The following is a 15,756-nucleotide window of genomic DNA, read 5'->3' as shown; positions in this document are numbered from 1 at the left end:
CTATGCTACCCTCTTCAATTATAAACAGTAAAAGTCAGCAGTCAATTTAATGGATTGGATGTTCTGGTTCAGAAAAGCCCGTCACACCAAATGGAAATGAATGAAAGTTACACTGATTCTAAGTTTGTTTTAATGTGTTTGTTTTTATTTCTGAGTTTGGTAAAACAAATAATAGACAATATAGTGATCAGACTGAAAAACAATTTTGTTTTAAGAGTTTAATTAGTCAATACACGGTCCTTTAAACTACAAGAAACTTTAGTAAATTTAAAGTTATAGCCTGCGGCTGGTCAGCTCAGTTCCCAAGCTGCAGACTCCCTCATTTTGTTTTTGAGCATGTTATAGTTCCAGATAACTAGGTTCATTCTTACCATGAATGACTTTCTTTAGTGTCTGTCCTGATAAAAGGCACATTCCAGATTTTAAAAAATCAGTATTTAAACCAGTTTCAGAGTAGCAGCCGTGTTAGTCTGTATTCACAAAAAGAAAAGGAGGACTTGTGGCATCTTAGAGACTAACAAATTTATTTGAGCATAAGCTTTTGTGAGCTACAGCTCACTTCATCGGATGCATTCAGTATTTAAACCATTAGTGATGGTCCAGTTTCTTGAGTGCATTAAACATTAAAACAATGTGTTTCAAAAGCATCCGCAAGACTTTATAAAAATATTTTAGATGAAGCATTAACTCCACCAGAGAAAAGAAAAAATTTCATTCTGCCCTATGTTCCATGTAGTGTCATTGAAGTACTGGAATTGGAACTGCCCAGGGTGAAACAGAACAGAATATGGTCCTTCCAGTATAAATTGCATTAAAGGTACTAGTCCACTGAAAGTTCCTTAAAGGCATCACATCGCTGGATACACCAGCAGCAGCTGCCACTACCAGATATGGTAAGTTCAAATGCCTCCAAAACAAGGGAATAATCAGCTGCTCGGGACTACACGATTAGTCCCAAAGCCCTGAGGTAAGTGGGGAAATGGGATACCGGAAGGAAGCACGAGCAGGAGCGTGCGAGAGGGGAGGGCTCCTGCCTCATACTGAGAAAGAGGGACGATCAGCGAGTTATCTCAAGTGCCTATACACTAATGCAAGAAGCCTGGGAAACAAGCAGGGAGAACTGGAAGTCCTGACACAGTCAAGGAATTATGATGTGATTGGAATAACAGAGACTTGGTGGGATAACTCACATGACTGGAGTACTGTCATGGATGGATATAAACTGTTCAGGAAGGACAAGCAGGGCAGAAAAGGTGGGGGAGTTGCATTGTACATAAGGGAGCAGTATCACTGCTCAGAGCTCCAGTATGAAACTGCAGAAAAACCTGAGAGTCTCTGGATTAAGTTTAGAAGCGTGAGCAACAAGGGTGATGTTGTGGTGGGAGTCTGCTATAGACCACCGGACCAGGGGATGAGGTGGACGAGCCTTTCTTCTGGCAACTCACGGAAGTTACTAGATCGCGGGCCCTGGTTCTCATGGGAGACTTCAAATCACCCTGATATGTGCTGGGAGAGCAATACACCGGTGCACAGTGCACAGACAATCCAGGAAGTTTTTGGAAAGTGTAGGGGACAATTTCCTGGTGCAAGTACTGGAGGAACCAACTAGGGGCAGAGCTCTTCTTGACCTGCTGCTCACAAACCAGGAAGAATTAGTAGGGGAAGCAAAAGTGGATGGGAACCTGGGAGGCAGTGACCATGAGATGGTCGAGTTCAGGATCCTGACACAGGGAAGAAAGGAGAGCAGCAGAATACGGACCCTGGATTTCAGAAAAGCAGACTTTGACTCCCTCAGGGAACTGATGGGCAGGATCCCCTGGGAGAACAACATGAGGGGGAAAGGAGTCCAGGAGAGCTGGCTGTATTTTAAAGAATCCTTATTGAGGTTACAGGGACAAACCATCCCGATGTGTCAAAAGAACAGTAAATATGGCAGGCGACCAGCTTGGCTTAACAGTGAAATCCTTGCTGATCTGAACACAAAAAAGAAGCTTAAAAGAAGCGGAAGATTGGACAAATGACCAGGGAAGAGTATAAAAATATTGCTCGGGCATGCAGGAGTGAAATCAGGAAGGCCAAATCACACCTGGAGTTGCAGCTAGCAAGAGATGTTAAGAGTAACAAGAAGGGTTTCTTCAGGTATGTTAGCAACAAGAAGAAAGTCAAGGAAAGTGTGGGCCCCTTACTGAATGAGGGAGGCAACCTAGTGACAGAGGATGTGGAAAAAGCTAATGTACTCAATGCTTTTTTTGCCTCTTGTCTTCACGAACAAGGTCAGCTCCCAGACTATTGCACTGGGCAGCACAGCATGGGGAGGAGGTGACCAGCCCTCTGTGGAGAAAGAAGTGGTTTGGGACTATTTAGAAAAGCTGGACGAGCACAAGTCCATAGGGCCGGATGCGTTGCATCCGAGAGTGCTAAAGGAGTTGGCAGATGTGAGTGCAGAGCCGTTGGCCATTATCTTTGAAAACTCATGGTGATCGGGGGAGGTCCTGGACAACTGGAAAAAGGCTAATGTAGTGCCCATCTTTAAAAAAGGGAAGAAGGAGGATCCTGGGAACTACAGGCCAGTCAGCCTCACCTCAGTCCCTGGAAAAATCATGGAGCAGGTCCTCAAGGAATCAATTCTGAAGCGCTTAGAGGAGAGGAAAGTGATCAGGAACAGTCAGCATGGATTCACCAAGGACAAGTCATGCCTGACTAATCTAACTGCCTTCTATGACGAGATAACTGGCTCTGTGGATGAGGGGAAAGCAGTGGACGTGTTGTTCCTTGACTTTGGCAAAGCTTTTGACAGGGTCTCCCACAGTATTCTTGCCAGCAAGTTAAAGAAGTATGGGCTGGATGAATGGACTATAAGGTGGACAGAAAGCTGGCTAGATTGTTGGGCTCGACGGATAGTGATCAATGGCTCCATGTCTAGTTGGCAGCTGGTATCAAGTGGAGTGCCCCAAGGATCGGTCCTTGGGCCAGTTTTGTTCAATCTCTTCATTAATGATCTGGAGGATGGTGTGGATTGCACCTTCAGCAAGTTTGCAGATGACACTAAACTGGGAGGAGAGGTAGATACGCTGGAGGGTAGGGATAGGATACAGAGGGCTCTAGACAAATTAGAGGATTGGGCCAAGAAATCTGATGAGGTTCAACAAGGACAAGTGCAGAGTCCTGCACTTAGGACGGAAGAATCCCATGCGCCGTTACAGACTAGGGACCGAATGGCTAGGCAGCAGTTCTGCAGAAAAGGACCTAGGGGTTACAGTGGACGAGAAGCTGGATATGAGTCAACAATGTGCCATTGTTGCCAAGGCGGCCAATGGCATTTTGGGATGTATAAGTAGGGGCATTGCCAGCAGATCGAGGGACGTGATCGTTCCCCTCTATGCGACATTGGTGAGGCCTCATCTGGAGTACTGTGTCCAGTTTTGGGCCCCACACTACAAGAAGGATGTGGATAAATTGGAGAGAGTCCAGCGAAGGGCAACAAAAATGATTAGGGGCCTGGAACACATGACTTATGAGGAGAGGCTGAGGGAACTGGGGATGTTTAGACTTTAGAAGAGAAGAATGAGGGGGGATTTGATAGCTGCTTTCAACTACCTGAAAGGGGGTTCCAAAGAGGATGGATCTAGACTGTTCTCAGCGGTAGCAGATGACAGAACAAGGAGTAATGGTCTCAAGTTGCAGTGGGGGAGGTTTAGGTTGGATATTAGGAAAAACTTTTTCACTAGGAGGGTGGTGAAACACTGGAATGCGTTACCTAGAGAGGTGGTTGAATCTCCTTCCTTAGAAGTTTTTAAGGTCAGGCTTGACAAAGCCCTGGCTGGGATGATTTAGTTGGTGATTGGTCCTGCTTTGAGCAGGGGGTTGGACTAGATGACCTTCTGAGGTCCCTTCCAACCCTGATATTCTATGATTCTATGATTAAAATGAGAAAATAATCCACTGTTAGGACAGGTGGAGCACAGCACACATGCACTTGTGAAGGTCAATCCCTTTAATTCTCCAATTTTAAGGGTTACATTTAGTTCTAATTGTGGCAAAAGCACAAGGAAAACAAGTACATCAGAAATGTCTGTTAATGGACTTGCCCACATTAAACAGAAAATAAAATTGTAATTGAGGCTGGAGTAGACATTAAAATTATTATGTTCCTATTTGTCTTGTCATATGTGGCCTTCATTGGTGTTCAACAATTGCCACTCATTTCCAGCAGAGGGCAGCACAATTGAAAGATGAAAACTACCAGTAAATATAAAAATAAAATTAAAGAAAATACACAGCAACATTACAATTAACTTTTCCTAAGACCTCACATTAGCATTAAAAGGTGTAACATTACCATGTGACTCCTCTGTCAAGACCTGCCATTTACCTCATTGTTACCTAGCCCAGTAACAAGTTTAAATACATTGTTTGTTCACTGGCATAATGTCCCTAGGCAGTGGCCCTGTGCCCCTAATTATGCTTTTTAGCCATTTACACCCAATCTACTTTTTTCAGTGAACTAACAACCTATTTATTCTGCAGACCACAGTTTGTGAAGATTCACAGACTGCACTCCAGGGGTCAACAATCTGATTAATTCCCAGTCCTATTTTTATTTATTATTGTAATGCCTAGAGCCCCAGTCATGGACCAGGACCCCATTGTGCTAGGCCCCATTATACGAACAGAATACCTTAGGTAAATGAATGATAGACACTTCAGAGCGAGACTTCCCACTACAGCGAATCTTAGATGTGTAGTTAAAAAAGAGAAATGTGAGGTGGGACAATCAAAGGATCTACCTGAAGAAAATAATGCTACTAACTAAAGGTCTACAGATAGCAACATAAAGTTGAGAGACAAAGCAGAAGGAAACCTGCTCAGGGCATATCATTTCTGTTCAGTTACATCCTCAGGATGTTACAATAAATAATTCAGACCATAAACACCTCCCATGTTGCACAGAGTCCCTCAGTTTGTAGTGGTTACAAAGAGAAAAAAATATCTCTAGATACAGAACTGTAGAGAAATGGCATGTCTATGCCCAGGATAGGAATAGCTCACAAATTAACGTGCTTAAGACATGTGAGGACATCATCCTACACCCCAATGAATTTGTCACAGTTGCCAATGCATTGCACGAGGACCTTGCACTACTTATCTAGCAGGATTCCCTCGCTTTCACAGGCAGGGTCCCTTCTTAAACTAGTCAGTAGCATTTCCTGCAAGACACACATCCCAGACCAGATCACAGAGTGACCTTTCTGGCACGGATCCTCTCAAAGAGGCACTCATTCAATGGAACATATTTTCCCAACTTTAGATCAAGAAAATATAACCGGTCTGATGTTTGATGAGGGTCAAATCCTTCTCTCTGTAAACGGGTTTTCTGGATTTTGAACGTGCCTTGGAAAAGAGAAAGAAAACGCTAAAGTAAAAATTTTCAGAGCTGGAAACCCATGGAAATGGAGTTAGGAAGATAAATGTGAACCAACATAGTACTTGTTATTAGCGTTAAACCTAGAAGCCAGATACTTCTCACCACCATACACCAGAAGTAACTCACTAGCTGCTATAAGACACGATGAATCAGGCCCTAGATCCCTTGGGATCAGTACAAAAGACAAATCACAATCCATTCATGGTATACATGCTACAAACCCCATAGCTTTTGTTTCTTCTTTCTCCACCAACCTCTGACAGTACAGGATCTGTGCAATTTCAATTGTGCATTGTGTTCTTGACCTAAGCTAGTGGTCACCAAACTGTGGGGCATGCACTCCTGAGGGGGACATGGAGGAATGTTCAGGGATTGGGGGGGGGGGGGGTAGCATTGTAGAGCCTGGGCCAGCCCCCATGGTGGATGGGAAGGGAGTGCCACCCAGCTCTGCTCTGCCCCAGCCCCAGCTGCACGTCCAGTCCCAGCTCCCAGCTGCAGGCCCCTGGCTGCAGGCCCCCAGCAGAGGCCCCAGCCAGGGGTGGCAGGTTTGTTGAAATTTTGGTGGTGCCCAGAACCTGCCCCTCCCAAACTCCACCCCCCACCTGCCTAAGGCTCTGGGAGGGAGTTTGGGTGGGGGGAGGAGGTTTGGGGTGCAGGCCCTGGGCTGGGGCAGGGGAGTGGGGTGCTGGAGGGGTGCAGGCTCTGGGAGGGAGTTTGGGTGCAAAAGGGGTGAGAGGTTGGGCTCTGGGAGGGAGTTTGGGTGGGGGAGGGGATCTAGGGTTCGTGATGCAGGACGGGGCTCAGGGCTGGGACAGGGGGTTAGGGTGTGTGGGGGGGATGAGGGCTCTGTCTGTGGCCAGGGATGAGGGGTTTGGGGTGTTGGAGAGGCTCAGGGCTGGGGCAGAGGGTTGGGGTGGGGGGGGGGTGAGGGCTCTGGCTGGGGCTGAGCTTGGGGTGCAGGCAGGCTGCCCTGGGGCTGGGGCCAGAGAGGAGGACCCCCCCAGCCCTCTCCCCACCGGCAGCAGTGAGCTCTGGGGGAGGGGCCCCCCTCTTCCCCCTGGCAGCACACTCACCTTGTACCACTGTCATTGCACGTGCTCCACGGGCCCCTCTCAGGTCCAGGAAGCCCCCTCGCCTTCCCGTGTGCCCCTCCTCCCCTGCTGCTGCCCCTCATTGTAGCCTCAGTGGGGGTGAGGGATGGGGCTGCCCCTTGCCCAGTGTGGGGCAGGAGCGGTGACTGAAGGCAAGGGGGCCCCCTGTGCTGGTGGAGGGTCCCGCTGGAAAAGGGAAGGGTCCTAGGCAGAAGGGCAGGGTCAGGGCAGCCTGCCCTGCCACTAGTGGATGGGGGGCACTAGGACCCTGAATCAGCAGTTGATGCCGGAAGCCAGCAGGGCGGAGTCAGCCTGGGGCTGCAGGAGAGAGGCCAGGAGGCTCTGGGGGCCAGGGGAGGTGCGCGGGGGCAGGAAGTGGGGGCCAGAGGACACTTGGGGGAGGTGCGGGGGCAGGGGGGATTGCAGTCGGGGCCGGGGGAGAGACCTGGCCCCAAACATGGGTGGAGCCAGGCCCCAGATATTGCTGGAGCCCGGACACCAGAGGCCCATACAACTCGCCGCCCCTGGCCCCAGCTCCAGCGCTGGCCCTGCTCCTGGCCAAGGCCCAGCCCCCGGCTCCCAACCGTGGCGGGGGAGGAACTAGGTAAGGGGAGGGGCATGCAAACAAAAAAGTTTGGGGACCACTGCTATAGCCCAAACCTTCATTACAGGGACATTGTGAGACATTGTTCATGTTTGTAAAAAGACCTCAAGATGCAGTGTGCAGTATATTGCAGGTGTTGTAAAAATGTAATATTTGGACTCCTCTAAGTGCTGTCCGTAGCACTGAATCCAAGTGGCAATGTTTTGAGGCATTCAGTGGCTCAGTTAAACCTATTTGCTGCTTTAGAGATTATGGTATGTGGAAAGAGTGGAGGTGGGAACCCTGATGCTTTAATTACCAGGTCAGTCTTTAGCTGTCACGTTGAAAATCTAACCAACATCTTCCTGGCTGCAATGACTGACAGCACATCCCTTAGAATAAGGCTGAGATACACCAGGAAGATCAGCCTTTTGATGCAGCTGGTAGTTACTGCACAGTGGTGAAATTTCTGCCATTTAATTTTCAGTTTGAAAGTCCATGTAGCTTCCGTCTAATAATTAATAAAGGCTCTTATTCAGGTTTGTAACTATTTCACAATCTCAATCTTGTGTCATACTGGTCTGTTGTTTCTGTCATCTAGAGTTGGTTGATATTTACTACGTGTGAGCTATGTAATTTCTTGCTTCCACTTCTGCAAAAGACTAAAAAAGAATTCTCCTGGAAAAGGGACAACAGCCACCTCTAAAGCTGTTTAATCAGCTGACCAGGCAGTTAGTCAGAGTATGAGAAAGCGTGAATGTTTGCAAAATCTCCAGTATGAATGAGGGCAAATGATCAGGCAGTAAATAGTTTGTGCAAGATGGAGTAACTAGGGCAATTATACTTCACACCTCAGTGGTTCAGGAGCCAAATTAGCAATCAACATTACCCAAAAGAGCCAGAGTCATGTGAAATCACTGTTTCATTTACTATGGTACTAGTCATATTCAAAAAGTATGACAGTGGAAATATTTAGTTTATATATGGAGGTAGTCAAACTGTTGCTTGGGAGCCTCATGCGGTTCTTTTGCAGTTAAAGTGCAGCTCACAGAGCTCCCCATGCCCTCACTCCATTCTCCACTTACCAGACTAGGGCCGGGGGGAGTCTCGGGGCTTCTGCCCTTTGGGGAGAGGAGTCTCGGGGCTTCTACCCCACAGAAGGCGACTGCCGGGGCTCGGGGGTTTCAGCAGGCGCAAGGCTGAAGCCCCTAGCCTTGGCAGGTGCGCCCTATGGGCTGAAGCCCGGCTCTCAAACTTCTGAAGATTATTGCACATGGCTCAGAGTGTCACTAAGTTTGGCCATCCCAGGTATGTATGTATGTGTTATTCTCACAGCAAATAAGTTAATAACTTAATTGGTTAATAACATAGTAAAAGCATTCTGATTGGCTAATAATTAAATCACACGGTGTTTTAATATCAGGTGCTGCAAAGAGCTGCAGGAGACACATTAAAGAGCCACTTGCAGCTTACGAGCCGCAGTCTGAGTATCACTGAGCAAGAGGGTTGCGAGAGCCCCAGTATGTGTTTAAATTCCTTCAGCAGATTACAAGGACCCTTTCAATTGTTTAATAGGTAGTTATATTTATATTCCCAAGCACTCTACTGTTGGCAAAAGGCTCCCACTGACCCATATATAGAGAGCTGGCCTATACCACAGCACTGAACTCAGAACAAGTATTAGAAAGCGCAAAAATCCTTTCCTCTGCAAAGGTCTCTTCAGTTAATGGCCTTGGTCCAGGTATTCTCTTGTATAAAACTCAACTACAGACATTATATCACTCATAGGGTTTATGTGCAAAATCCAGCAGAATCACAAGAAATCCATGAAAGAAAGGAAGACAGACACATGGCAGCAGCCAATTAACTCCAAATAAAACCAGCTGACTAAGTGCAGGTTTCTTATTGCTTCAGAGCACAATTAAAAGAGAGGCAACTTTGACACTTTCCAAGTTTGAGTTGAGCTCTGGGGTCTGAAAGTTACTGACACATGCATTGCTAACAAGAAAAGAACTTGCAAGCGACCCATCAGTACCTGTGGTATCAACTTGGGGCAGGAGACGAAGAAAGATGGGTCGTGCATAGGGAGGCAGCTCCTTCTGTAGTTCCTGATACAAAGCATTAGGACTCAGTTTAGCTTTTGGATCTGCTATTGCTGCCATTCCAGCTTTCCCTTCCACCCCTGAAATAAAACAATAGAACTCAATGTATAGGACAGAGAGAATGGTGCTGGATTGGGCTTTAGACACTGAGTACAGGTGTAAATACAGATACCCACCCAAACCTTACCCTTTGCTCCCTCAGTTGCAAGTGAGGGCAGCATGGCAGAGGCACCATGCTTTAACCACTGTGGTAGGGAACTCCTTGCAATTCTGATGGACTTGGAAGGAAACCACTTCCAGCCCTCCTCAGTCAAAAGTAAGGTCACAATGTCCTTATCTCAGAAAGTTAATCCAACTCGATCTTATTAAGATTCCTCCTCCACCCAGACTCAGTATGCGATAAAACCAAGGAGACCGAACCGCCATTTAATGGGAACTTTTCCAACCAGACACTTGCTTGAAACAGGTTTCAGAGTAGCAGCCATGTTAGTCTGTATTTGCAAAAAGAAAAGGAGTACTTGTGGCACCTTAGAGACTAACAAATTTATTTGAGCATAAGCTAGCTGTAGCTCACGAAAGCTTATGCTCAGATAAATTTGTTAGTCTCCAAGGTGCCACAAGTACTCCTTTTCTTTTTGCTTGAAACAGTTTCCCTTTTCATAAAGGGCCTTTTCCTCTTGCTCATTTTAGCTTTCTCCAGACCTTTTATTTGTGCCCAGAGAATTTAAGAGCCATTTATGTTTTATAAATGCTCATTCTGTTCTGTATCAGTTCCCCACACCAGAGACCCAGCCTTCATGATTGAGAGCTATGGGGAGGGAAAGCAGACAAGTCTCTCAGCATTGGAGTGGCAGCTCCCAAAGTGAGCCCAGTGACAAGCATCCCTCCAACCCCATCCCCCCCCCGGGGATTATACTAAGATGCATGTTCCTGTGTGGAATCAAACAGGAGCCTCAATGGAATCCTGAAGATTACTTTCACCAAGAGTTTCTGCTGAGCACAAACTATAAACAGGCTAAGACATCAAACACATGAGTCTCCTTCTTCCTATTTCTCCTCCTTAAAAAAAGCTCTTTCTTTTTAAGAACAAGTCATTATAAACCAAGGTGGAGAGCTTGCACTGAACACTCCAACACTGAGCTGCATTATCTGGAGATCAGAGCTCCCTGGGCACCCAGACAGATTACTTCTTAGTTGGATTCAACCACTAATGATCACTCCTTTCCCCCTGTGTATGGATCTCACCACAGCAGCATAAGTTACAAGTACTCATTAGTGAATTATCCCTGGGGCCTTCATTTCACTGCTCAGGATGAGTGCTGGCCAAATCAGACCACTCTGTTGCCCGCCTATCTTTTGGGGCACCCTACTCCAGCAGAGATGGTCAATTTCAAATTGTCCTGGGGAAGGAGATACAAATTTATATATCTGCCTGACTTGCCCCCCCACCCGAAAAGCTTGGAAGTTCTGGGTCTCCAGTTACCTGGTACCTCCACGCCATACACTGCAACATCTGTTTGACTGAGGATGTGACTCAGGATTCCCTCTACTTCTGTGGTGGAGACATTTTCCCCTCGCCACCGAAATGTGTCCCCACTGCGGTCTTTGAAGTACATGTAACCAAGTTCATCCATCACTAACACATCTCCTGTGGGGGAGAGAAGCCACAATCAATCTCAGTACTTGATTAAGGAGCACTAGGCCCTGCCTTTCAGCCCTTGAATATGCCATCTAGGTACAGCACATGCAGTTAAAGAGAAGACTATTCCTACCTACCTCCCAAGGGTGTGGAGCTAAATCAGTGGCCATTTCCCCAGTGCCTACAGGATCTGCAGCTGGACCAGGATGAGGGAAAGAAACGAGAGAGAAAAGCTAAAGCAATAAGGGGTGGGGTAGAGAGAAACCATCCCTATGGGTTTTCTGTTTGTAGTTCATACATTCTATATTGAATCTAGAATACGACACAGATGGCAGCAGAACAAAACCCTAAGGTAAGATTTCTTGTCAGCCTCTACAAAGAGCTAATTAAACCCTGGGCGCTCTAAGAGCCATTTCCCCTGCCCAGTGACTGAAACATATTTGTGTCTAACACTGGTGAAGCCAGCACTTGTTCTGACAGTACCTGAAAGGTATGCCCGGTCCCCTTTTTGGAACACATTGCATGCTATCTTCTTATTGGTGGCACTCTCATTGACATAGCCATCAAACCTGCGCAAGGGGTCCTGCTGGTTTATTCTACCCACAAGGAGGCCTGGCTCCCCTAGAAAAAACAGGACAAGACCCCATGAGATCACAACTGCTAACAAGATTGGCCACTGTGCTGGCAGTTTTTGCAACACAGACTTAATGCAGGTTACTATACTGCTGTATGATGTATTTAGTTGAGCGGGTCTTTTGAAACAGAGACCTGGAGGCGAAAGGCTTCATATCCCACCATTCGTTCCTTGAACCAGCTAGTGCCCATTTGTTATTCTTGTATAACAGTTAAAGCTTTGAGCATTTGGTGTACACAGTAACACTCACCTGGGCAGCAGGGGATGCAGAGCCCACTGGAGTCACGGATCAGCTCCATGGTGTCCTCATTTACCTTCACCAAGCGAATGGGATAAACATTGGGCAAAATCCGGCTGTTGAAACCACAGGCTCCAACCTTTCAAGAGATGGACTAAGACACATGAGGAAGTGAAGGGCTAAAATGAATCATTTAGCCTCGGAGTTGCATGTTCCTTGTTATATCTGGCTGTCTACCTTCTCCTAAAAAAGGTGTGGGTGGGAATTTTCTAATCATCCCCCACCACCAAGATGAGAATTTGTCCTGTAAAAGTGGTGCACACAAAAACAATCACAGATTTAGCTCCCTGCAGCCCAGTGATAGGTCCCAAAAGACACTATGCAGAACAGCCAAAAAGTACATCTCTCTCTGTACTAAGAAAAGGAGTACTTGTGGCACCTTAGAGACTAACCAATTTATTTGAGCATAAGCTTTCGTGAGCTACAGCTCACTTCATAGTCTCTAAGGTGCCACAAGTACTCCTTTTCTTTTTGCGAATACAGACTAACACGGCTGTTACTCTGAAATCTCTCTGTACTGTATCCCTCTTAGTATATATTTCTCTCCTTGCACTGTAGTCACCCACTGCGTACCTTTCCATCCAAGTTAGCAATGCTGCAATTACACTCTGTGGCTCCATAGAACTCCCCAATCTGTTTAATTCTGAAGCGCCTTGTAAAGTCTTCCCATATGGTAGGTCTCAATCCATTTCCCAGTGCTAGTCGTACGTGATGATGTGCTTCTGCCTCCCGTACTGGTTGGTTCAGAAGATACCTGCAGATCTCCCCAATATACTGAATAATCTAAGGAAGCAAACACAAATATAGATCAGTCTCCAGGAGATCTTTATGATGCCCTAGGAACAACTGAAACATGGATATAGAAAGGTAATCCCATAAATAATGTAGCTATCTCAGCACCTCCATTATTAAATTTATGTGGTAATGCCCAGAAGCCTTAATCACAATTCGGTATCCTTGTGCTGGGTACTGCACAAATATAAAATAAAAGTCCGTGCCCCAAAGTGCTTACACTCTAAACAGACAGAAGACAACGACAAGGAGTGAGGAGACAGGTACTGCATGCAAGCAAAGTGACTAGGGTGATGGGGGCACAGTGCTGGAGCCATTTCCTGAATATTTATTATGGTTCCTGGCGTGGAGCAAGGGAAGGAGTTAATATGACCAAAGCCATACAGAAATGGAAGGAAGGGGGATAATGTGTGGTAGGGAGGGAAGGATGGAGAAGAGCACAGAGGGTGAGGAAGTGGCAAGGCTGGCAGTAGAGGGACTGCCAAGAAGGGTGGGGAATGGAGGTTGGGCCAACAACCAATCAGCAGAGGGGAAATAATATCCAGCATTCAAATAAAGTGCAGTGTGCTGACAATACTGGTGTCCAAAGACCCTGCACGTACCTCCCATTCTTGCAGCTGATGCTGAGCAGCCCTGGCTGCCCTCACCCCAGAAAGTCCTGTTCTGCTTCCCCTAGCCATAGTTTGCATCAGAGGATCTCAGATAAGCCCCTCTCTCCTCACCCCTGGAGGAACCTGCTCTGCTCCTCCCCTACATTTGTTATCCTGAACTCCAGCGAAGCTCATGCCTGTCCAAAAAACGGGCTGCTCCTAATCATAAGGTCCCTTTAAGAGCAGGAGCTCATGGGAATGCTGCTTTTTGGGGTCAGAATGCAGTTAAAAGTAGTTCAGAACAAGCATCTGGAGCCATAGCAATATGCACAGAACTTTTAATACCAGCCTCTGAGACACGTAACAGTAATGCCAATGTGGGAGAAGAAAGACTTGTGATCAGTCCAGTCCTCCCCGTATTGTGCCCGTCATGCTACGTATCAAGCAAAGATCCTCCTGTAACAGATCTGCCTGCTATTAGAAGAGAGACAGTCATGTGTTTAAAGCCAGGATTTATCTTCTCTCTTAAGCTTCCACACAGCATCCAAAATAGACATCTGGAACAAGCTTTCTGTCCTTTCTCCTCCTCTTCATGTGCTAGCAACCCATTCTCTGATTGTCTAGCTCCAAAGAATATTTGAAGTCACTTCATGTGTGTACTATTAATTGCATTATTGCAAAAGTCAGAGGTGGTAGGGCTGGTGCTCTCATGTTTATATCTATATGGAGGTTATGAATCTTATAATTCATTTTTCTATGTTGCATTTTAACAGGACTGTAGATAAAACTCCAGTGGCAAATTAAGCTCACTGGAATTGTAAAGTGCAGGGGCATAATTTACCATGTCATCTCTATGCACCATATTTCCTGATATTCCTCTTTTGCTCATTTAGGAATGGACTGGCTAAAGATGTTAGACTGGTTGATGTTAGTCCAGCGGGTTAGTAAGCATGCTCTATATCATCAGGTGGGAAACTCAGATTCCACTTCTTGTCTTTGTCTCCTGTAGTCATCAGGACCTGGAAGCAACATAGATTTGGCAATGAAGGGCTTACAGTCTAATGTCTCATGAGTGGTGGAGGAGGTGAGGTGTGATGCTAACTGGAGAAGTAAGAGGGGCTACAGTTGAATGCTTGAGGTGGATGGCAGGGAAAAGTCAGAGCTGAGACCTGGAGATTCCCTGCTGAAGCTAGAAATAATCCCACTGCCCAAATCAATTTGCTTCCATAAACTCCAGGCTGCAGAGACATGACAGAATTCAAGACACTGCTTACTGTGCATTTATATTTTGTACAATCATCCCAAAAGCGACTGGCTGAGAATTTCTTCCTGATCACCACAGTGACGCCATGGATTAGACACTGGCCGACTCCCATGATGTTACCTGGAAGACAAAGAAGGGCAGAATATCAGTGCTGGCTCTGGCTTCAAACACTTTGGATAAATTCATTTACAACAGTACTTGAAGGTCCTCAACAGCACCAGAAGCAACCTGGGCCCTGGGATAGGCAGCAATATTGTGAACTTTTGCATCCTAAGGAGGAAGCATACCTGCTGAGTGATAGAGTGGCAGGCAGTTGTAGAGGATATCTTCAGGGCGCATTCTGTAGGCACAGTACCCAAAGGCAGCTATGCGGTAGTACCTGCAACAACACAAGGGATGTTAAGGAATGGAAATGAACACAGCACTGAGTATCACTGAATGAAGAGCAGCTTCTCTTCAGCTCCTCACCTGCTGTGCACCACAATGGCAGCCTTTGGCATTCCTGTCGTGCCAGATGTGTAGATATAGAAGAGCCGATCTAGAGAACAGAAACACGAGCCAGGCATATGACAGATTCTCTTCAGCTGTTTAATCCCTTTTTCTGTGCAAGGCTAGGTTTTAGCTTTGCTCCTATCAGTGATCTGCTGATCACGAGTGACTGCTTTGATTTAGTGCTGGCACAGGAGAGTGTAAACTGATATGGTTGGCATAGAAGCCATATTACAGCCCTAGCGGAGAGAACCCTTGATGCCAGTAAACTTCACCCATAAAAACAGAGGGTGAAAGGCAGCCTCAATTCTAACCTTTAAATCAAGAATGCAGGGCCCTAAGGGCATGCACTTTTCTTCTCCCTTCTCCAGACTGCCTTGGAATTAGGCCAGCTGCCTGACTCAGATGCTACTGGGGAGATGAATCTACAGGAAAGGTCACTTCAAATGGGGGCAGGATTGTCTAAGGCAAGCTACACTGTGAGGAGAAAGAGAATAGCACAGAGCAAGATTTTGGGGATTTTGTAAAGAATCCAGCAAGCTTGCATTACAAAGCATCACGTTTCTCCATGCAGCAGGAGTTATTGATCCTACCGTAACAGTTACTGAAATGAGAGGAACACACTCACCAACAGTGTTACACATCTCACAGGTGTTATATAGCCTATTTCTGATTCTATTAAACATGAAACACTACTATCTAGCCAGTTCCCTTCCTCTCTTTCCTCCTCTTCTCCACAAGTAAAATAAAAAAATATAGAGGGCTGAGGTCATTAGTAATGAAACCAAACCGCACAGCCTACATATTAGGGGAAAATTGAGGGAATCTCTAAACAGGAAAACCCTTCTT

At 46.4% G+C, this 15,756-nt stretch overlaps 1 protein-coding gene across 4 annotated transcripts in view; it reads right to left on the bottom strand.

Moving 5' to 3' along the window:
* Positions 1 to 142: 142 nt before the first annotated feature.
* The window catches only part of SLC27A1 (solute carrier family 27 member 1), a 33,100-nt gene continuing 17,486 nt past the window's right edge, over positions 143 to 15,756 (bottom strand). For 3 of the 4 annotated variants that reach the window (XM_074934880.1, XM_074934881.1, XM_074934884.1), the window contains 9 exons: positions 14,887 to 14,956; positions 14,706 to 14,797; positions 14,429 to 14,538; positions 12,346 to 12,555; positions 11,725 to 11,851; positions 11,324 to 11,461; positions 10,685 to 10,849; positions 9,135 to 9,281; positions 143 to 5,391 (listed from right to left, as the gene is read on the bottom strand). In XM_074934880.1, coding sequence (XP_074790981.1) covers positions 5,234 to 5,391; positions 9,135 to 9,281; positions 10,685 to 10,849; positions 11,324 to 11,461; positions 11,725 to 11,851; positions 12,346 to 12,555; positions 14,429 to 14,538; positions 14,706 to 14,797; positions 14,887 to 14,956 — 1,217 coding nt within the window. In that variant the 3' untranslated portion in view covers positions 143 to 5,233. Of the gene's footprint in view, positions 5,392 to 9,134; positions 9,282 to 10,684; positions 10,850 to 10,917; positions 11,037 to 11,323; positions 11,462 to 11,724; positions 11,852 to 12,345; positions 12,556 to 14,428; positions 14,539 to 14,705; positions 14,798 to 14,886; positions 14,957 to 15,756 lie in introns of those variants that run through there. The other variant, XM_074934883.1, reaches the window with a different exon arrangement.

Source organism: Natator depressus, chromosome 20 (genome assembly GCF_965152275.1).
Source record: "Natator depressus isolate rNatDep1 chromosome 20, rNatDep2.hap1, whole genome shotgun sequence".
Lineage (NCBI taxonomy): Eukaryota > Metazoa > Chordata > Testudines > Cheloniidae > Natator > Natator depressus.
The sequence above is the reverse complement of the archived record's forward strand: the minus strand, read 5'-3'. Positions and strand labels throughout refer to the sequence as shown.